At 45.2% G+C, this 22805-nt stretch overlaps 1 protein-coding gene across 3 annotated transcripts in view; it reads right to left on the reverse strand.

The window, feature by feature from the left end:
* The window catches only part of MBD5 (methyl-CpG binding domain protein 5), a 109458-nt gene that overhangs the window by 21499 nt on the left and 65154 nt on the right, over window positions 1-22805 (reverse strand). Inside the window, exons 4-9 of one of the 3 annotated variants that reach the window (XM_040069531.1) lie at window positions 22433-22624; window positions 18948-19005; window positions 10420-11108; window positions 6699-6801; window positions 6148-6328; window positions 1868-3988 (exon numbers count right to left, since the gene is read on the reverse strand). In XM_040069531.1, coding sequence (XP_039925465.1) covers window positions 1868-3988; window positions 6148-6328; window positions 6699-6801; window positions 10420-10532 — 2518 coding nt within the window. In that variant the 5' untranslated portion in view covers window positions 10533-11108; window positions 18948-19005; window positions 22433-22624. Of the gene's footprint in view, window positions 1-1867; window positions 3989-6147; window positions 6329-6698; window positions 6802-10419; window positions 11109-18947; window positions 19006-22432; window positions 22628-22805 lie in introns of all 3 variants that reach the window. The other 2 variants (XM_040069530.1, XM_040069532.1) reach the window with 2 other exon arrangements.

Consider the following 22805-nt stretch of genomic DNA (forward strand, 5'->3'; position numbering starts at 1 on the left):
ATTCCCCTTCCCAGCTTTGTTATAGAGCTGGATGCAGGCTGGCAACTCATTTTTATTTCAAACAATGATTATTAACCCCAAACACTCAACATTTCACATGAGTTTCACGGAAAGAACACTCCCATCCTCCTGGATGGGAATTCCCCTCTCTGGATCCTCACAGCCCTGCGCTGCTCAGGCAAGAGGCTCAGTGCAGGTTTATGCAGAGTTTTAGGGAATAACACGAAGATAACACAACCTGAGACTTCGCCTTAAAGAAGAAGACATTCTCCAGGCTTTACCAGGGATATTCAAGAAATAATTCTGTGTATTCCCCAAGCACCAGGCAGCAGAGAACGGAACATTTCCCAACTTTCCAGCCTTGGCCTACACGGAATCCCCTTTTATCTTTTAGATAAGGACAAAAGTGTCGCCGGAGGCTTTGTGATTCGATGGCTCCCAGGATCTCCGCCGTCCCGAGTCCCCAGGTGGGGTAATATCCCTATCCCTGCTCCTGCAGGGACGAGAACCAAGCTGGCTCTTGATGCTGGAACCTTTCTTCAGGGCTTGGACTCATTTGTTCTGTTGCATTTGTATTTTTTGGGGGGGTGAAACTCAGCTTGGAGCTGAGTGGAATTACAAGCTCGGGCTCTGATTAACGCAGGAGCACCACGGGAGGCTTTGGGAGCGCTGGAAATCCCAGCCAAGGTGGGAACCAAGGGGTTCCTGCCCCAGGGATTGTGTCCTGCGCTCAGTGGGACAGGGAAGTGAATTCTCAAGGCGATCCCAGACCTTTGCTCCACGCCAAGAGAGTGCAAAGTCTCGGGAGCTGCCTCGGGAAGTGCCCCCGTGTCAGCATGATGAGGCAAAACAGCCAGGCAAGGATGGAGAGCAGCTGGTGGCAACCACTCCAGGCAAGAAAAAATGAAACCTTTTAATGCCAGGGACAGGGAAAAACCCTTAAAAGTCGTCAGGAACCAGGACCAGAGTAACAGTAGAACAACATTATTTGACAATAACTCAGCTTTTCTATAATTCCATTCCATTTTAAAGGAGGGAGCTGCAGAATGCAGAATTGGGTTAATGAGAGGCCACTTGAACATTTTGGTGAGACCTGGGTTTTCATTCCACTCCAGAAATTTACACCACTACCATCTTCTAATGCTTTGCTTGACCAGTAACAGACAATAAAATTCACATTTTTGAGCTGATTCTTTTCTCTCTTTACAGCCCCCAGAGATGATAACAGCAGCAAACCCATTTCCTCTCCCAATCTTCCCCGATGAACAAACCTGGAAATCTCTCCCTACACTCCTCCAATTGTTTATTCAACCATTTAATCACCACCTTAGTAAAATTACCTCAATAAAAGCAAACACAGCCTTGGCATTGCCTCCTGCTGGCCCTGAAAAAGGTTATTTTGTACATTTCCGTACTCCCGGGATCTGCTCCGATCTCTGACATCACCTCTTTACTTCCAGCAGGAAAGAATTCATGGATCACCCGGTCATGCACTGCCAGGTAAGCCACAACCTTTTGGGCTTGGAGTAGCAAAAACCTCCAAATTTATTTGGAGAAGTGACAAAAGCGGGGTGGGAAAGTCCAGAAGTGAATGGATTTTATTCACGGAGAGTGTGTGGAAGTCAGCAGGGTTGTCACAGGAAGCAGGCCAGGATGGTTTTGTCCAGAAAAAGGGAGATACGTTTTTGTTTACCACTGCTTGTTTTTCTTTTTCCTCTGTTTCATTTTCGAGCGTGCGGCTTTCGGCACGAACCAAGGCGCGCTTTTCACCGGGACGAACCCAAACCCCACAAGGAACACTTAAAACCGGCCGCCACGGATTGCCAAGGACGGAAACCCGGGAGAATCCCCTCGGGACAACACCCACCTGCTTCAGGGCTCGCCTGATTACAGCTGCTCCCGACGCTGTTGGGGATCGCCGGCGCGGAGGGTGCCTGGAGCCTGGCCTGAGGTGTGCTGGGGTGTAAGGAGTTCCCTAAGGCCATTCCAGCCGGCGGGAGCATCCCGCAGCTCCCGCTGGCCTGCATCTGGTTCAGCAGCCCGGCCAGGTGGTTGGAGGGCGCCGGGCCGGCGCCGGGGCCGAAGCCGGGGTTGGGGTTGGGGCAGGGCAGCCCCTCCCCACGCAGGGGCAGCCCCGGGGCCAGCGGGGCCGCGAGGGGCTCTGCCAGGTGCAGCTGGGTGCCGGGGCAGGGCAGGGCGCTGCTGGAGCTCCCGCAGCCCGAGGAACTATTGCTGCTCCCGTGGGAGCTCTGACAACTCATGGACTGCAGGAGCTGCGACATGGAGCTGACGGGGAAGGAGCTTTGACTTGGCTTTCTTATCAAATCAGAGCCAGCTTTGGGAACCCCAGAGCTGTCCAGCTGAGACTGTCTCAGCAAGCTCAGCACCGTGGTGGTCGGCTGCTTCCTTTTCCTCAGAGGATCCTTTTGCTGAGACATCAGTTTATCTCTCAGCGCTGCCCGGCCGCTCTGCCCTTCCGTGGTGGGCAGGAGCACGTTGGCAGCAGGAGGGAACATGGGATTTAAAGTGCTGTGTCCTTCGGTGCTGCCGCCGCTGGCAATGGGTCCGGAATTGCTACTGCTGTTATTGTTGTTACCGGCAAGTTTATTTTGATTTGCTAGCTGTGCTTTGGCTGCTGCTGAGAGTAAACTGCTCGCTGGAAAAGAGGCAGCGTTGTGCTGGTTCAAGATCTGATTTAAAGGCATTCCCAGCAAACCGGGCTGACTCTTCAAGGAACCGCTTCCAGCCGACGCAGCGGGAAAAACTGCATTGTTCGGAGGATTCAACACGTTACTCATTCCAGCAATTAACGGGTTAGGGATGTCCTTGTATTGATTAAGTCCGTCGTGCTTGGTGGAAGGGCTGGATGGCATGGATGGCCTCGGCGACCCTATGGTTGACCTCGGGGACCTGGGAGGGACCTTGATCCCACTGCAGGACGACTGCGGCCCTACTGGAGGCAGCAGGAAGTTTCCGTGATCGGACGAGGTGGAAGAAGAACGCGATCTTTGGGGAGAAGCCTCGATCCTCCCGATGCCGGGCGCCATCATGTGAACGGGGGACGTCACCGGCGACGGGGACAGGGACGTGGAAGCCGAGTGCTGAACCCTTTGGACGTGAGCGCCGTGGTTCACGTGGGCGGGTTTGACGGTGGGCAGGGGCAGGTTGCTGGGCAGGGGCACCACGGCGGGGGGCATGCTTACATTCATCACGGGTACCTGAGAGTGGACACTCGAGTGGAAGGTGGTGGGGTTCATGATCACGGGGTTCTGGGTCACCGGTTTGCTGGGAATCGGGTCCAGTATGCCAAGCGGGTCCTTCTCGGACGTTAATGGCTTTTTCTGAAGAGCACAAGAAGGTGGTGGAGGAGGCGGGGGTGGGCCTTGGGGGGGTTTATGGTGGAACATCGCTCGTGGTATTTCCATACCGGCCGAAAAGTTACACAGGGGTTTTTTCATGACCGGGCTCTTGGTGGTCAGGGTGGGGGAAAGAGGTATATTAGTCCTTGCAGCCATCGCGCAGGACGACTGTATGGGAGAGCCGTGGAGCATGACCGACGGCGGGGACAGAGGCGTCCTGGTCATGTGGATGGGACTGGAGTTGGGCGCTCCGTGAAAACCGGGATTGTTCCTCGTGAAGACGTCGGGGCTTCCGAGCGGGTCGGTCCTGGGGGAGATGGAGCCGTCGCCGTAGATCTGCGATCCCGAGGACGCCGGGCTGGGCATTCCCCCGTGACTGCCGCGGTACGGAGACTTCTGCCCCAGTTCATTGCTCCCCAACCTCTGCCTGGGATAGGCAGGATGGAGCTCTGCTTGCTGGCTTCCAGCCATTTCTTGCACATAAAGCCTACCCATGGCATTAGATGCCCCCATCATCAGCTTGAAAGGAGTCTTACATTCCGGCATCACGGAATTTGTAATTCCTTCATGTGATTTATTCCTCATCGACCTTGGAGTTGCTGCTCGCGTGGGAACTACTGGCGTTGCACCTGGGAGGGGAAACACACCACAGTCACCGCTGGGAAATCCAGCGTCCCGCGTTCCAGGGCAAAGCTGCCGAGGGTGAAAATATTCCCAAAAGCTCGGGGAGCCCCTGGCTAAACTTTAGCTTCAGCAGAAAGAAACCCTCCATCACCGAGCGGCTGCTGGAACGGTGCCTGTTCCCAGTGACGCGGTTTTAATTCCATATCCCACAGAAACAGGGACCATCTTAAACCTTTTTCCTTCCCTTTTGCCTTTTCCAGCCACCCCCCCCCAGCCTCCTGCATCTCCAGCATCCTCCTCTCTTGGCAGGAGGAGCTGTGGCAGGGAAAAGGAGCCTCTGGCACCATCTATTGAGGACAGAAGGAACAAAGCCTGTCCAGGATTGAGACTCATTTCCCACAGAAAAGGTCCTCTCCCAAATGCTGTCCCCAATGGGGGATCCTGAATGCTCCCTGTTTGTTTTCAGGATAAAAGCCTTGGGGATATTTGCACAGGATGGAAGAATTCCCTGTAAATACCACTTTTGAGGCTGCACCTTCCAACAAACACAAGACCACTTTCCATCTTTATTTAAAAGATTTTTTCCCAATGTTTTACTTCCAGACTAGAAGCACAAGCAGCTCCAAGTCTGGGGGACTTTCTACCAGTTTTGCTGCCCCGGGAATTTGCAATTCAGCTCGGAGTGCTTGGCATGCAGCCTCTGGATGTGCAAAATTCAACTGGAATTGGGAGCTAAAATTTCTGTGTTCAAATGAACTCAGAGGTGCCTTGAAATTCCTCTACTCATCCTTCCTTCAGCCTGGTCAGGTGGCACTGACAGTCCTGTCTTCATCCCATTTGCTCCAATGTGGCAAAACCAAACATTTCCCCTGTCCCAAAATGCAACCAAAGTCTCATTCAGGGGATAAAACTAAAGGCTGAACTGCAAAATAAAATAATTATGAGAGGCCTCACCTTGAGTGCTGGAAATAAGCAAATGGTCACATATAAATGAGCAAAAAATTTTGCTTATAAGGGGATTTATTGAGGAATTTTCTTCTTGGCTTACGCAAGAAAGAAAATTTCTCTGAGCGAAGAGAAAGTAAGAGCACATAAATATATAAATTACCTCCTTCATTTTGCTAATTTTTTGAAAACAGGGATGCAATATAAGTACTACTCATTGAAAAAATTAAGCAGGGAAATGCACAGGAACTTGGGTAATTGGACTGTTGTGAAAAAAATGTTCAAGAAAGGTCTTAAATCCTAAATTTCAAGGTGAAAACGCAGGGGCACATCAGCACTATGAAGAGCATGGGGATCTTAGCATCAGCACTTCTCTAAAATTTATTATTTCTTGGTTTTGTTTTAATTTTTCCACTTTGAAGTGGGAATAGCAGTTGGCCAGGTGTGCTCACAGCAGTAAGGGGTGCACAGAGCTCTCAGGGCTTTTCCCAGGAGCTGCAACACCAGAGAACAGAAATATAAACTCAGCCCCCTTCCCTCCTTTGTCCTGCCCCCTGGGATTTGTAATTCTCTTCAGAACCTGCTCCTTACAAAGTCCCTAATTTTGGATGAATTCTTGGGTCTGGAGCCGTTTCAGTGCTAACTTTGCTTTCACTCCAGGTCTCAGGGAGCCCCCTTGCTTTTACAAGGTTTTGATCTTTTGTTTGGAGAATACCTGTCAACTTCAAACACCAACAAACTTCCTCATTTTTTTTATTGATGGGGATAATTAAAACGCTAATCCAGGTTGGTGGCCAAAAATAATCCTTGAGAAATGACAGTGGAGATCTCCTCTTGCTGCCTATTCTCCTTTACAATACAATTTCCCATTTAGCCAAGTCCTTAGCCACGTCCTAATCCCTTCATAATCACTTTATTCTGCTCCTCTAATTTCCCATGTGACAGAATATCAGACATATTACTACAGTTCCAAAAAGATGAGAGCTAACGTATTTTCTTTGTCTAGAACGATCTGATACCTTTTCCAAGAAAACCATGCTCTTAGTCTGGGCTGACCTGCTTTTAGACTCATTTTCTATCTGCCTCCATCTCTGATTACTCCCTTTATTTATTCCTCCAATCTGCTTATTTCCGTGCTCCTAGTCAGACTTTCGGGGTGGTTTTGCCTAGTAATTATGTGTATAAAAATCAGATCATTGCATGATCTCATTTTACTCACTTGTTCCACCACCAGGACTAGTTAGAACCAGCGAAGGATGTGGTGCTTCCATGCTTTTATGAAGTGTAGCCACAGCAATGATTTTCCTTTTGTGAATGCATAGTTTGGTGACATCTTCGTCCGCTTTAACATCTTCAGCAGTTCTCTGCTTCACAGCAGCTCCAGGATCAAAATTAAAGACCTGGCAGTGAAAATTCCGGCGTTTAAAATAATGACTACAGGCAACCAAGTCACCAAATTCACATAAATTAGGAATTTCATACGGAGTATGGAGGAATTCTCCTCCCTTCCTGACTGCTCCTATGCTGCCCAAGGGAATCCTTGACAGGGTGTTTGGAAACAACAAATAAAAAATTAATATATTTGTAATAACCGAGTCAGATCCTCTCCAAGAGGGGCTAGGGCAGAGGGGAGCTGAATTTTGTGTTTTAAGGTCTAACTTTGGGTGGACACCACTTCTTTTAGAGATGATCTGAACAGAGCTTGGGCCACCATCATGGGTAGCTTATAAATATTATTGCACCTAGATCCAAAATGACGCCGTGCTTTACCTTGGGAAGAACAAGAGGACATTCTAGGCCACACTTGCACGTTCCATCAGTCAGCAAGTAAGTCTTCACCTGCTCCAAGCAGGATAATAAAGACCCACTGGGACTGCAAAGGAACAGAAATGATGAATACGAGCTCTTGGATAGGTCAGGATTTGTATCTGCTCACAAGGACAGGGGGTAAAATCACATTTTGTGTTTTTTTTCCTGCGAGTATTTCTTGCTTTTATTCAAAAATTGAGAGAATACTTACAAAAACAAAACAAAACCCAACAAAACCAAAATATATTTTAAAGGAAACAAAACTGTTGCAGCTGGGTCTCTCTGTTGCGCAACGTTTGGTTTAATTCAGCTAAAATTTCGACCTTCTCACTGAAAGTAAGAAATGTTACACCAAGGAGCCAGGCCAGCGAGTTCCTGACGAACTGCACTCGGATTTCTCCAACTCCCACCAAAAAATCATGATCTCCAGATCCCAAAATAGGGCACTGGGAACTCTGTTATGGCAAAATCACCAATTCATAAGATGAACAAAAAAACCAAGTTGTCCTGGCCCCGGCCTGTCACTCGCAGATTGCTCTTTACTGCTGGGCCAGCTGAACTGTTTATCTGGAATAAAACTCTGGTTATTAATGGCAGCTGTAAATAGCCCTAATTCAAACAAAAACAGCTCAAGTGGAATAGTTTGGATCACGAAAACACTCCTGACTCAGAATTCCGAGCTCTGACGAACTTTGGTACTTAGAATCCGACACGTAAACACCTCACCCTGCACGAGAACCGAGTCACAGCTACAGCAACATCTGCAAGGGACATTTAAAGTTCTGCTGACACTTTAAATAAGTCATTTCCTTGCCAGGCATGCCCTGAAATAGTTATTTTTGGGAGAAGTGCTCAGGTTGAATCTGTGTAGCAGTGACAGTTTGGAGGGTGAGGAAGATGAAAGAGCAATCTAAAAATAAATGTACAGGTCTGGTGACTGGTCAGGAGTCAAACCTTCCCTGCCTGGAATCCTTGAGGAGCGGAGGGAAACTGCTCCTTACTTTTATTTGTTTTAATTAAAGCAGGATCCTGCCTGATCCCTTTGGATGTTCCCACCTGTCCTGCTCACGCTCAGCCCGGGCAAACTCCACGCTGGAGGATGTAACAGCTTCCCAAGGGAGAATCCCAGGCTCTGGGACCATCCTGCTACACCCCAAATCCCTGCAGACACTTTCTGTGATCCTTAAGATCTGTTAAAAGGCATTTCTGGGAATATGCTCTGGAGTGAGGATGCTGTTTTATTTGCATTGGCTAAAAAAGACCACTTTTCCTGGGATATTTTTAGGAAGAGGCGATTTTAAATAACCTCGGTGTGCTGTTTGCCTGGGCACACATCACCAGCGCAGGCTCCAGGAGATCCTGGAAGGAAAAGGAGTGTGCTGCCAATCAGTGAGTGGAAAGGAAGGTCAATCCACTGAATCTGCGGGATGTGGGACCCAGCACTCGGACTGCACACACACATGCAGGGTTACTTGGCCAAAAAACCCAACTGAATTTTAAAAAGGGACATTTTTTTTCCCCCGTTTCTGCCTTGATCCTGGGCAGAGCTGCAACTGCAAAGTCTCTTTTGCGTGTGCACAAAGTTACTGACACCTCTGTAACACAAAGGATAATCCACCTTTGTAAGAAACTGCCACAAAATCGTGGAATTCCAGACTGGTTTGGCTTGGGAAGGACTTTAAAAATCAGCTGATTCCAGCCCTGCCATGGGCAGGACACCTTCCACTACCCCGGGCTGCTCCCAGCCCCGTCCAGCCTGGCCCTGGACACTTCCAGGGATGATTCAGGCCCTACTTAGCAGCTCTGGTTTTGCTAAGAAAAGCCCTGAGAGTCAACTCAATGCTTCTACCAGGTAATGAAAACCAGTTAATGAATGGACTTAATCTTGATTTAATCCAAAGCAACTGCTGACAGCTGACAGGAAAGCATCCGTGCTTCCCGAGGAGTCACAAACAGACTCTTTATTCAGCTGGGATCATCTATTCCACTTAAATCATGTCAGATCTTAATATATCCACTAATTTTCCCCAGGATAGCTGTGGAGTCAATATTGTTTGACCTTTCCTTGCCTCCACGAAGGCTGTGCACGCTGGCAGGGCAGCGAGGAGGTTGTGGAAACTCAATCCTGCAGGATTCAGCTGCCCTCGGAGCCCCATGGATGCTCACGTCAAGCAGAAGGTTGGATTTTTGGACTTCCACCATTTCCAACCAACACGTCCTGCTCTGGGCCTTGCACCAAACAGGAGTGTCAAATACTTGGCTTCATCAGAAAAACACGGAGAAGGAGACCAGAAAATTCATCAAAGAATAAAAAAACCCCATACATTGGAAAACTTGGGAAGAGGGCAGGAATGAGCTTCACCAAAGCTGCTGTGTAAAACTCGTTAGGGCTGGGGGAAACGAAGTTTAAAAAGCTGGTGGGATCATCAGGCGCATAAAAATACCAGAAAATTCACCAAAAAAAACCCCAAAAAACCCCAAACCAAAACAAAAAAAACACTGGAAAACTTGGGAAGAGGGCAGGAATGAGCTTCACCAAAACTCATTAGGGCTGGGGGAAATGAAGTTTAAAAAAGCTGGTGGGATCATCAGGCACACAAAAATATCGCAGCATTATTTTCCTGATGTCTGGATATAGCAATTATTGGGGACAAAACCCCAAAAAACCCTAAGGTTGAGTGAATTAATGAAGAATTAATGAAAAAATACAAGGGCAGGGCGGTTTCTCTCTGCCATGGGTATCACCGACATGGACTAGGTTTAATTCCGCTAATGGAGAACACAAACAAGAAATCCTGGAATGCATCTGATCCTTTATGGCAGCTGAGTGTGAAATTGGAGAGTGCTCTGGCTCATTAAAGACTTTTGTATTGGTAATACGCAAAATGTTGGGAGAAGTGGTTATTTTAATCACAGAACAGTGGAAGAAATTTAAGCAAATAACCCGCTGATAATCACACAGACTTGTGTGATGCAAATGCAATGTCCCCACATTTTATAAAGCTAACTTTGATCTTTTTTCCAATAACATTTAATTTAGGCTCTCTTTGTCTGAACACATTTATTTCATAGCGATTTCAATGCATTTCTTTGTGACCATTCCAGGGCGAAGCAAAACAAAAATCCAATGAGCTAAGAAAATAAACAAAGTACCTAAAACTTCGGATTTAGGTTTATGTACTTGAAGTTTTTTTCCCCACAAGAGAAATGTGAGGGATCCATAAATTTGGAGAACATCAGTGACAGTGAACACAGAACCTTCATGGGCATTAAAAAATGGGTTTGGAGCTATCGGGTGGTCACATGACTTCAATTTACTTTGAGAAGAATCCCAAAACCATAGAATGGTTTGGGTTGGAAGGGATCTGAAGCTCACCCAGTTCCAATCCCTGCCCAGGGACACCTTTCACTGTCCCAGGTTCCTCCAAGTCCTCTCCAAGCTGGCCTTGGACACTTCCAGGAATCTGGGAATTCCACCCCAGCTCCTCCCCACCCTCCCCGCCAGGAATTCCTCCCCAATATCCCACCTAAATCTACCCTCCTCCATCTTCCAAGCCCATCTTGCACTTGAGGAACAGCTCCTCGACGTTTTTGCACAGAAGAAACGAGCCGAGTCAGGAATTCCCGGCGTGCTCCGGCCAAACTCCGCCAAACGCCAGCCCAGCCCCTGAGGTGACCTTACCTGATGTAGAGAACTCCACTTTGGTCCACCCTCCGCTGCCAACCAACGGGAACTTGCACTGCTGGTGGCCCTCCATCCGTGTCCCCTCCGTCACACTCCTTCCCACCATTCATTTTCCTGTTTCTGGTTATGAGTCTTCAAAGATATCAACAGTAGGGTGATATCCTTCTACTACATGTCATCCTGGCCTCCCAAAGCAGGCCCTGCAGCACAGCTTTCCCCAAATCCTACAAAGTGCATCGGGAGGCTCCAGCTCAGTTTGAAACCAAGTCCTCAAAAGTGGCCATTTTGGTTAATGAGTCACTTTCCCATTATAATCCACATTAAATATGCAATGTTTTAACTCCTTATATATTCATAAGGATGAACTATATAGATAAAAATTAGTGCTTCCAACTTGGGAAAATCATAATTCACCAATCCTTTGTTACCTGTCAGAAAGGAGAATGGGGAAAAGGAGAATTTCTAGTTCAACAGCATGATGGCTCCAAGCTTGATGACTGTCTAAGATAACTTGTGTTTCGTGAAAGCTCGTCTCATTCTTATAAATATGAGTCAGATCCAATACCTCCAGGTATTACACCCTTTATATGCCACATTCTTTTTTAGTTTCTTTTTTTATCTTCTGGTCATGATCCAAGTTGTCTTCTTGAGTTTCTCTGCCGACTCCTTGGCTCCAACCGAACAGCCTGGAAGATACAGATGTGGGAAAACACGTGAGCCATCCTCGGCAGCCTTTCAGCCCAGCGCAGTAACTCAGGGAGATGTTTACAGCTGCAGCCATTTCCAGAGCCTCAAATCAAAATTTTAAATGTCAATGGAACCATCAAAATAAGGCTCAGAGCAAACAGAATCCTGCCAGCAGTTTCTATTTATACGTGGATGTAATTGAGCTACATCTTAAAAGCTGCAAGAGTGCAACTGCTGCTAAATAGTTGATGTGGAGTTTGGGTGAATTAAGGGATGCATCTTTTCACTGAGTATTTTCACATATGCTTCTGTTCAGAACCATCAGCAGATGACTAAATTAATGCCCTTTAAAAATTGTTTAGAAAACTGAATGAATTTCATGTGAAGGAAGCTGCTTCCAGGCTTCGATAATATCCATAAAAATGCAAAACCTCCCGCGTTTCGATTGAATTAAAATAATCATCTCACCAAAAAATTGGGTAATAAAAAGGGAAAAGCCAGCAGCAGTGACTGATCTCGGAATACCTTCGAAACAATCCGAATATCCTCAGGAATATTTCCCCTCAGAGATTTTCTGTGGTGACAGAAGTCGTGTCATTCCCCCCAAAACAGTTTTTTCAAGCTGACCAGGTGAGACTTAACACTTGAGACTGGATGTTTTATTAAGGAGAGAGCAACGTGGAATATGGGATTTAAACAGTAAATACACCAGAAAAAAACCCCAACAATCCTAAATTCAAATATAGGATGGCACAGATGACCGCTGTAGTAACAGCATTAGGAGATTTTATTTGGAATCAGGTGTCAATCCTGCCTCATTCCCAACACCAACATTATGCCAACATGTTAAAACATAATAAATGTTATAGACCTGACTGATTTTAATAAAAAAAGGGTTTTTTCTTTTTTTTGAAGCCAGAAATGGAACATAAAGACATTTCTGCAATAACACCGCATAACATCTATATTTAACAGTAATAACAGCTCCTTCCTTCAAGGCCACTAAAGGAAGACTACAGAGGCATAAATATAGTCCTGGAAAATGTTCCCTTAAGTACCCTCGTGCAGAACATTCCCTTTAGAAGTGCTGCTTAGAAATGTAAAGTTCCAAATGCTCCAAAAAAGACAAAAAAACCCCCACCAACCCTCAGCAGGGTATTTCCAAGGCTAAAAGGAGCTGGTTGGACAGACCCCCCTCCACTGAGAGGCTGGAATCTCAAGAGCAGGGAATTGGCCAAAGGTTGGAATTCGTGATCTTGGAGGCTTTTCCCAATCTCAATGTCTGTGTGACGTCAGATTCTCTGCAGGATGAATGGAAGCTTCTGGGCTGGCACCATTCTGCAGAGCTCTGCTCCCACTTTCCCAAACTTTCCCAAACATTCCAACGGGATGCAATCCCTGGCCAGCCCAAAGCGGGGAAGGGACGAGGGGCTGGCGAGCTCCTGCCCCGCAAAGGTCACGGGGGATGTCCCACACACACCTTGTCATGCCTCCCATCGAAACAATCCACCCTTTAATCTCTCGGCCTGCAACACGGAAATAGGATTTGGAGAGCTCTTGGCAACAGTTCAGGGCTCGCTCAGGTTTTCAGTTCAGAAATTTGGGGGTTTGAGTGGTTTTATCCTGATTAAGGAGGGAGCGGGTGAGGTTTCATCGAAAGCAGGCCGGAATTCACCTTACTGCTGAAAGCTGCTGTGGCATTTTTACTGTAGGTCCCCACGGAAGGCTAAAACAGGTTAAAAAAAATGTCCCTGTTATTCTGAATTAATTGAGAATTAACCTTCTGTAATGCAATAAAATCAGAAAATTTATCAAATCCTGGGAGCACCCGGAGCAGGGGAAGCTGCTCATGTCTCAGCCCAGCCTTGCTGTGGCTCATGTTGCTACTGAGGGCCATTATGAGCAAATCATCTCCAGCAATTGCTGATTTTTGCAGGAGACACCTCAAAGGAACTTTTTACTTCTACAGGATCCTCACATCTAATCAGATGAACTTTGGATAAAGTCTGGACTGTACCTGGGGAGAAACAGGATGGAAAAAAAGCTCAAAAAAAAAAAAAAAAAATCCCTGAACTGTTTATTCTGTGGAAAGTATTTCAATATTTTTAAGGAAAAAGAGCAGGGTTAGGTGGGATATTGGGGAGGAATTGTTCCCTGGGAGGCTCTGGCACAGGTTCCCAGAGAAGCTGGGGCTGTTCCTGGATCCCTGGAAGTGTCCAAAGCCAGGCTGGATGGGGTTTGGAGCACCCTGGGATGGTGGAAGGTGAGGATTAGAGGATTTTTAAGGTCCTTTCCATCCCAAACCATGCTGGAATTTCGTGTTTCAAAATCCTGTTCTCCTCCAGGTCCAAAAATATTCAACTCCCACACTCCCCTAAGCAGGAGAAGTGACCAGAGCTATTCCCAGCGCCCAAATTTGACCTTTCTGTGCAATTTTCTGTGCTGGGAGGACACCCGGAGGTGCCTGGGCGTGGTGAGATGCAGGAAACAGGGCTAAGGCTGCCTGGGAGCTTCCAATACACACACAATCCATGTTTTGTAGGAAATGCTCATGGAAGTGAGAAGTTTTTCCCTAAAATCCAGCAGAGCTCCATGTGGATTTCCACAAAGTAAAGCCCCCAGTAACCTCTGCACGTTGCTGTAGGCACAAATGGCACAGGTGAGAGGTGCCCCCATCCACATCTCCATGCTGAAATTCCATCATAAGCCACACATGGAAAGCTCCTGGGTGTTATTTGATTTATTTTATAACACCACACTACTCAAAGCTCTACTGGGCCAGAGATTTACAGCAACAGGATAGGAGGGAACGGCCCCAGGCTGGGCCAGGGGAGCTCAGGGTGGACAGCAGCAGGAATTTGCCCATGGAAAGGCAGATCAGGGTTGGAAGTGCCCAGGGAGGTTTGCAGTGCCCATCCCTGGAGGTGTCCCAGGAATTCCTGGAGGTGGCACTTGGGGACAAGGTGGGATCAGGAACAGCTCCATGACCTTGGAGCTCTTCTCCACCCTCATTCCTGGGATCCTGAACTCCAGAATCCCAAAGGCTTTTCCCAGAAGGGAACGTCCATCCCAGCCAGCCCCAGCACAGAGGGGTCCCTGCCCCAGCCCCTCCTGGCAGGGAACATTCCGTGTTCCCCACAGCTCCAAACCCCTCACGACAGCGATGGAAAAGGAGCCTGAACGGCCCTAAAATCCCATTTTTGCACATTGGGGGGAAAATTCTTTCTGGAAAGGGAACTCAGGGACTGGAAGTGCCCAGGGAGGTTTGCAGTGCCCATCCCTGGAGGTGTCCCAGGAATTCCTGGAGGTGGCACTCAGAGCTCTGGGTGGGATTGGGCACAGCTGGGACTCCAAGGGCTGGGAGGACTTTTCCAGCCTCAGGGATCCTGGAATTCCATGAGCGCAGAGCCCTCCCATCTCCTGATGCACCACTTGCCCCTTCCCCATCCAAGGGGAAGCATTTTGGACAGGGATACAAAGAAGTTGGGTTTTGGACCGAATCCAAAGCGTTCTGGACCCTGGAAGGAATCCAAAGGCCTGATTTCCATCAGCCATGAGATAAACCCCTCCCCTCAGACATCTCCAGACAAGTCCTGTTATCTCACCACCAGTAACACAACTTTCCACATCCACACCAGCGAGGGCTTTTTGCCCTGTGCCAGCACATGATGTTTAGATTTGTTTTGCAGTCCAGTTTCATTATGATATCCTTCAAAATATTTCGCCGGAGCACTTTGCAAAACTACCAAGAAATTCCTTCCCCCCTTCAGCCCCCTCGACCCCTTCCCCGCACGGAAAATTTCTCCTGAATTTTCATCTGCTGGAAGCGTGGTTTCAATTTTTAATGGGACTCTTTGGCTTTTTTTTTTGAAATGTTGGATTTCGGGCAGCCTCTTTTGCACACTCAGCTGTTAATATTTACTTGAACAATTTCTGAGTCAAGTGGGAAAAGCCAGAAAACTCGATGGGATGTAAAAAAGAAATTCAGATTAGATATTAATTGTCTGGACTCCAATCTGTTACATACGATGTGAATTTATTATTTATTGATTTTATTAGGAAGTGGACATTGAGCCAATTATGACAAATTTTGAGAGGCTGATATTGCAAATGGTGGAATGGTTTTGGTTGGAAAGGCCTTAAAGCCCGTTTTGTTCCACCTCCAGGGACACTTTCCACTATCCCAGGTTGCCCCAACCCTCTGAGTAATACATTTATTTCCTGTTCAAACAGAATCTAAATCTCTCCTTTGTCCTCCAAACACTTTTGATGCTCCATTGTTTTTTTCTTGCACGAACTTGGAAGTGCCCAACAATTCCATGGATGGCAAAGGGGCTCCACAATCCCTGCCTGGCTCTGTGAGGCACAAATCCCAGCTCCCACCTATGGAATGGCCACATTTGGGATACAAAGCTTTGCAGACGTTCAGGAAAAAACCACCAAGCGCTGCTTAGAGACACAAATTACAATCTCATTTCTGAGGCTTTCCTTTCTAGCACTGAAAAACCTCCAAAATGAGAAATGCTCTCAAATCGCAGTCCTGGGGTTTCAGAACTAATAAGAAATTTCAGCTTCTTAAAAAGCCTCGCTTGCAAAGCACTCAGTGAAAAGGAGTTTTTATTTAGTCACCACTTGCACATTATTAATCTGTTTAAGTCTATCAAAGCAATTAGCCAGGATTCTCCTGTATCATCTAATTAGATACAAATGTTGCATCATTTTTTTTTGGGAATGCTTCCCCAGTTTGAAAAGCGGCATTCTCCTGACTAATTAGATCAGTGGTGAATACTTTATGAGGGCCTATTTTTAGGCCAGTGATTCAACAAACAAAAGTGCCTGAAGTGGGGAGGAAACCTTGAGTCCTTCAGGATTCTTTTCCTTGGGGTGGTGTCCAGGGCCACGGCTCTACACGATTTACTCGTGATTTACTCATGATAATATCACGATATGCTCGTGATTCACTCCGGCCTTCGGGTTGAAAACACATCTCGGTTGTAAATGAAGAGTATTAAGAATATTTTGACACAACCAGAAAATTGCTCTGCACTGAAATGACTTGATCAAAATGAGCATTTTAAATTGCCCCAGTGCCAGCTCACTTCACACCAGCCTGGCCAGCGCTGATGCTGAGTTATTTCTTACTTTTAAAGCAGCTTTCTATCTATAACAAGGTTTATATTCTCTTATTTTACACCACTCCTGATGCTGTGGAATTTTTTTAGGATCGGGATTTAACCACTCCATAAAATAATTCCCTGGAGATGTCCCAGGAACACCTGGATGCAGCACTCAGCGCTCTGGTGACAAGGTAGGGATTGGACTCAGTCTTGGAGGCCTTTTCCAACGTGGATGGTTTCCTGGCAGCCATGTGGATGGATTCACCCATAAATACCCCAAATCCATGAGGATTCCAGGCCCCTGTCCCTGTTCTCCACACCCAGGAGCCCTCTGGATGCGCTTTCCCACCACAGAACCTCTGGCATTGATTTTCCCAAGCCTCCAAGACCAGATGCCCAAAGCAGCCACTTCAGCCCCGCTGTTCAGGACCTTACACTAAACAAAACAACGTGAAAATGATTTTCATGGAGAAAAAACTTGATTTATGTCCATGGAATCCAGCTGATCATTAGGAGCACGTCACATAAATGCCTTTCCTTGGAGCATTTTGGATCAGGGCGCTGGGAAGAGATCAGATACAAATCTGATATCCTCCCCACCGGGGAAAAATCAGAGTATCCTCATTTTTTGAGATTTAATTGTGCCAATGAAGTCATCCAAGGCAATGGACAGCTGGGCTGAGCTGGGAAGGAGCGGGATTCTTTTAGCAGCGCTTATCGACAGCACCAATCCCTAAAATTTTCTCCCAGGATGAGTTTTAACCCATCTTCCTTTGCAATTCCCTAAGCTGGGAGCAACTGAGGCCGTCACTTCAATGAAATAACTGATAAAATCCTTCCTCCCAAGACACAGAGACCTCCAAAAGGCTTTGCACAAAAAAAAAAAAAAAAAAAAAAAAAAGGATTTTGTTTTGAACACTCATCCCTACGGATTTATTAATATTTATTTGTAATTTAATGACATATTTATTACGTCCACCCCATGGTTGCTCTTCCAGGCTTTCCATCACATGGAATTTTTAATTTCCAAGGGAAACAGGTCAGAAGCGTGCACGTGACACAGACCTACTGTGTGTCAGCGTGATGGCAGCGCTCAGAGTTTGTCAAAATTCAAGTTAATGTTTGGTGTACACCAGAAATCAGCTAAAGAATGAGGTCACTGTTATCCAAACCTTTCCCAGGGAGTATTATTAAACGGAATATTACTGAGCAGTACGTTAATGAGAAGTGGAGAAACCTCACATCCACTTTGTTTTCGGGGAATTTGGATAAAGAAATGAGGAGTTTTCTTTCAATTCTCCTGTTTCAGGCCCCCTCAAAAAAGCTGATATTGTTCAGCATAGTTCTGCAATGCTTTTATAATGAAGATTACGTGAATTTCAGGAATCGTCGATAGAGAATGTTCTGAAAATATCTAATGAAGAGATGCAGGAACTGAGGAGGAAGTAACTATTTGTAAGTGTTCAGTTCTGCTGGATATTATTGACTTAGAGGTTACCAGGGAAATGGAAATTTGGGAAAATAAAGATTTAATTGAAAAAGGGGAAAAAAAAAAATTTTGAACGGAACTATTTTAAAAAACTGACCACGAAAATTCAATTAGATTTTAGCCAATTAAAAGACAGCAAAAAAAAAATCAAGACTCCTGGAAATCTGGGGAAAGGCTCCAAGTGCTGGAATAATGATTTTTGAATAGCCCCAGATCTCCACTAATTTTTGAGACCAAAACCAAAGCAATAAACGGCAAAAAACGAAGCAACAAATGGCAAAAATGAAACCCACCCTGCCACGTTTTCAATGCCGAGGACTCAAAAAACAACATCAACCTCCTTTGGATCAGACACCTGAAGTTGAGGATGGAGCAATGTTTCAATAATTTGAATTATTCAGCCCGAGTTCCTGTGCAGGAGAATGTCAGGACTGTAGCAAGATTACAAATTAAACCCATAAATTATGCTTTTGTGCCAAAGTAGTAATCACGTGACCGTGCTATTTTTAGACCTTTGGAATTTTTTTTTTCCTCCAAGTGCCCCCTTTTTTCCAACTGTTTATTGAATTATGTAGCTCTGCTCAGCAATTTCCCTGATGAAAATACACTTAAGGTATTAAAGGATATATGGGAACAATAAAAAATCAGCTCTTGAGACACCTCACTGCAAACCCTCCTGTCTTCTCTGGCATAAATGGAATAATATTGGAGGGTCTGGACTGCCTCTGGACCCTGAAAATCTGATTAATCTCTCCATTAGCAGATAATTGCTTACTAATTGAATGCAAAAGTATTTGGAGAATTTGGCCCCACTGTTTTATTTGAGAGAGTTTTCTCCGTTTCCTAAAAAAAAAAAAAAAAAAAAAAAAAAAAAAAAAAAAAAAAAAAGGCAAAATTTCACGGATTTTTTTTAAAAAAAGCGGTTTTAATCCTTTGAAATGCCAAATGTTTCCTTCTTGCTGTAGCAGAGATTTATTAGCTATGAGTTTAATCATTTTGAAATCAATCTCGATGAAGATTTGTATACATGACCTTTCCTCCTCCAGCCCCTTTTCCTACTCACGCCGCTCTGAGTCAGCTGAATTCGCCATTTGATTTGAAAATATTCTTGCTCACCCCGCCGTTAAAACCACCCCTTTGTTTTGTTATTTAGAACCTTTGAAACCATGTAACGTGATTTTTAATGTATTAATTAAGAGCAGGATGGGGGATTGAAATGAAAAAATCCTGACCTTTTTCCTCATGAAGCGTTAGATTGAAGGTGGCTCTGCTCATCTTGTTCACTCCAAGCTGGAAAACAACCAGTTAAAACAGCCAATAAGCAACAGTGAGCAGCACACTCCACTTAGGATGCTAAGATTCCAACATTAAATTATTAATTTCTTAATATTCTTTATTTCTTCGTATTTGCAAACACTTAGAAAAGTTTCTTAGGATAAACGATGAAGTAACTCTTTTCGCTTCTCGTTTTGTACACATTTCATTCCTATCAAACACCACAGCAGGTTAAAAAAATAATCTACTATTTAACAAAGTGCCAATGGATGATTTCTTTTTACAAAATCAGCCTTACTCCATTTAATCTGAATTCTGGCAACACAGATGATCAAAATTCTTGCCTGTACACACACACCCCCCCTACTACTTTTAAATAAAATTTTATGTTTCAGGAGTGCCTGGCTGCCCCAACCCCTTCACTCAGATTTACTTTTCAGCAAGCCAAGGTATTTTTAGCCCACTAAAAGCAGCAAAGTGCCTCAAAGTTGGTGTCTGTGTATTTTGGGGATGAATTCTTACGTAACAATGATCAGGCGTGTTCACACCATCACCTCAATGAGGATAAATTTCCTTGGCCAATAAAGTGTGAGGAGCGGTGTTTTGTGGCTCCTGGAAAATCCAACGGTGGATTTTAGGATAAATCAACTGCTTCACTGAAACGTTCCTCGGAGAAACACCCAAACGCAACAAATTTATTTTGTTTACCACGGCAAGGTGGTACCTGGTGAAGTTGCTCAGCTCTGCCCTGCCAGGTATCCCCGGTTTTGCTCTGAAAAACCTGATTTTCCTGCAGGATAAATTCCCCCAAAGCAGGCAGAAAAAGTTTAATCCTCTTCAGAAGGAGCGAAACAAAAGGGTGAATCGGAGTCAAGCTTGACAAGCCTAAGAGAATTCCAGCAGCTCATCAAAGCAGGGAAAAGGAAAATGAGAGTAAGGCCCACAGGCACCCAGAAATTAAAACCATGTGGCCCTGTAAGGATGCAGCACATCCAAGAGTTGAGGAACAAGGCTCCAAAAAAGATAAGAGCCTGGAAAACGCTTCATCCCAACTGAAGGACAACACATATCCTGACACAACTCAAACAGTTCGTTATTCTCTGAAAGAGCCCCAAAAAACGGCTCTGGAATCGCCTGACGCAGATATTGAGGATGTTCTGCTCCAAAAAGTGAATTATTGGGGGAAAATGTGGGCAAAGAACCGCTCAGGGAACTCTTTCTCACAGCATATTTAACATTTGTGCTGCAGGTGTTGATTTCTCATGTTCCTCTGCACCAGCTCCTGGACTTGGCCAAATCCATTTGAAAGAAGAGCTTTTCCAAGCAATTTATTTAAGAAAATAAAGGTCCTTTGGGTCATTTTTACTGCACACCTTCAACTGAAAGGTGTTGTCAGGAATGGGAAAGGTTTGTAGGGCAATGGGATAAATTGAATCCCCAAATTAAGGTGACAGATTTAAACTGAAGATGTGAATGAAGATCTCAGGAGAGCAAAACGCTCAGCCCACGGCCAGTGGGGAAGGTCAAAATCACTGATTTTTTTCTCTGGAAGCTCCTTCTTTGTGTGTTTTTAAAAGTTTCCTGACAGTGAGAGGTAAAATATCCCAGTTTTCCACCCATATTTGCAGTCAGATATGAGGTAAAACAAAAAAACACCCCCTTGGCCTGTTTTCTCTTTCCAGCTCTCCTAAATTCCACTTGAAGCAAACTGAACTTGCTTTATAGTTGGTGTGTTTTTTTGTTTTTTTAATCTTCAGAGCAAGCCCCACCAGTGCTTTGATAAAACCCTCTTATCTCTTTTTTCTGCCCATCCTACAGTGTTCCTTTTTTTTTTTTTTTCACTACAATAAACAAACCCAACCCTTTCAGCTGTTCTTTAAGAGCCCTGATTTCTAAATCTGGCACAGGCTGGTTGCTCTGTTTCGCATTCCTCTGGCTAATACCAATTTAAATGAAATTTGTTTATTAAAATTTAACAAACAGACATTAAAAATTATTTTAAATTAAAGAAAGAATAAGTATTTTAATATTTAAAATATTTTTTTATATATATATATTTTTTTTTAATTGTAAGGGTAGGTCCAGTATTGCAAAACACCTCCTGCCTTTGATCTCAGAGCAAAAACACACTGAGAAACTCTGGGATATTTTTAAGGAATGAAGAGATTCCAACGGAAGGAGAATCCCAAAATGGTTGGAGGGACCTTAAAGCTCATCCCAGTCCACTCCTGCCATGGGGTGGAACCTTCCACTGTCCCAGGTTCCTCCAACTTGGCCTTGGACACTTCCAGGGATGAGGAATCCACAATTTCTTTGGGAATCCTGTGCTGGGGCCTTGCCACCCTCACAGGGAAGAAGAGATTCACATAAAATTCCAGCGAGGAATTTTGGGAGCTCCTGTGTCAGCTCGCCCTAACCAGGGACAGCTCTCAAAAAAAAGGATTCCAAATGAGTTGTGACCATCAGCGATTCCGTGGGAATGCTGCACACAGCAGTTCAGAGGGGATCAGACAGAATTCCACAATTCCTCTGAAGAAAAAAAAGTCCTGGTAAGAATGAAAATGTGTTTAAAATCCTTATTTTGATCCAACAAATGCTGCACAGCCACTCCGGTGACTCACTAAGATGCCCAACACTATTGTAGATGTAACTTTATTTAAAAATAAAAACACACGCATTCCTTCAACTGGGCCACTTCAGATTAGGGATCTCTTCAGCCTTTTCTGGAGGGATTTAAAAAAGCTTTGGAGAAATCTTAAAGCTATGGAATTAGCCTGGTATTTATAGCTCCGTTTCCAAGCATGTTCTTTGAGCTTCCTGGGATGTTCCTTTTCCCCATCTGCTGGTTGTTGACATGGTGTAACCTCGTATTTTGATTAGGAAAATCTATAAGAATGAGAGCATCTGATTTGATATTGTGCTGGAGAGGTCTGGCTCCATCTCAGGCTGCTCCAACATCATCCAGGGCAGGAATGCTGCTGCAGATTTTCCAACAGAGAGCTGGAGCTCTATCGTTTGATTATGTCCAAATATATTACTCCCAACTGCGACTAATGCTCCACCTGAATCACAGCAGCACAAAATGGGGGGGTTTTCCCCATGTAAAATGCTGTGCTTCACAGGCTGGCTGGGTACAATCTCTTAAATTGAGGGCAGGAAAGTTTTTTTTTTCGTTTGTTCTCTTATCAAAAAGTCCAAGTTTGGGTGCGCTGTCTACCTTCCACCAAGGCATGAACTGCTGAACTGTTTACTTTTCTACTTCAGCACTATAAAATGCTGAAGATTCTTGATCTTCTGGGGTTTTTTTTTGTTTTTTTTTTTAATGTTGCCTCAGATATTTTATCTTAAAACTTTGCAGCCACTGCCGCAGTGTAAAACTACAAAAAAAAAAATAAAAATCTGAGGTTTCCATCAATGCAGTGATTTACCTTGGAATACTCACCTACATTGCTTCTCATGGTCTTGCTTCGAGTTGTCTTGGGGATCTTTTAGGCTTTCTAAAATTCCTGCTGCCCTTTGAGCTTTGCTTTAGACAGTCTCCTGTGGTGCTCTCGATGATGGGCTATGTCCATCGGGGCCGGCTCCTCGCCTCCCTCCAGCCCTCATGTGAGGAATTCCTGAACCCCTCTTACATCTGCTGAGATAACCACAGGATTTCAATTAAAACAATGAGCCAAATGGTTTAATTGCCCTTTTCTTGATCGCTTTGTAAGCCCCTACACAATCACTTTGCAGTACAGACAAAGGAAGATTCGTTTCGCAGGGATGGCTTTGGCTGGAACTGAAGACGCCTTTGGAGTTGAACTGATCCACAC

Source organism: Hirundo rustica, chromosome 7, assembly GCF_015227805.2.
Source record: "Hirundo rustica isolate bHirRus1 chromosome 7, bHirRus1.pri.v3, whole genome shotgun sequence".
NCBI classification, from domain to species: domain Eukaryota; kingdom Metazoa; phylum Chordata; class Aves; order Passeriformes; family Hirundinidae; genus Hirundo; species Hirundo rustica.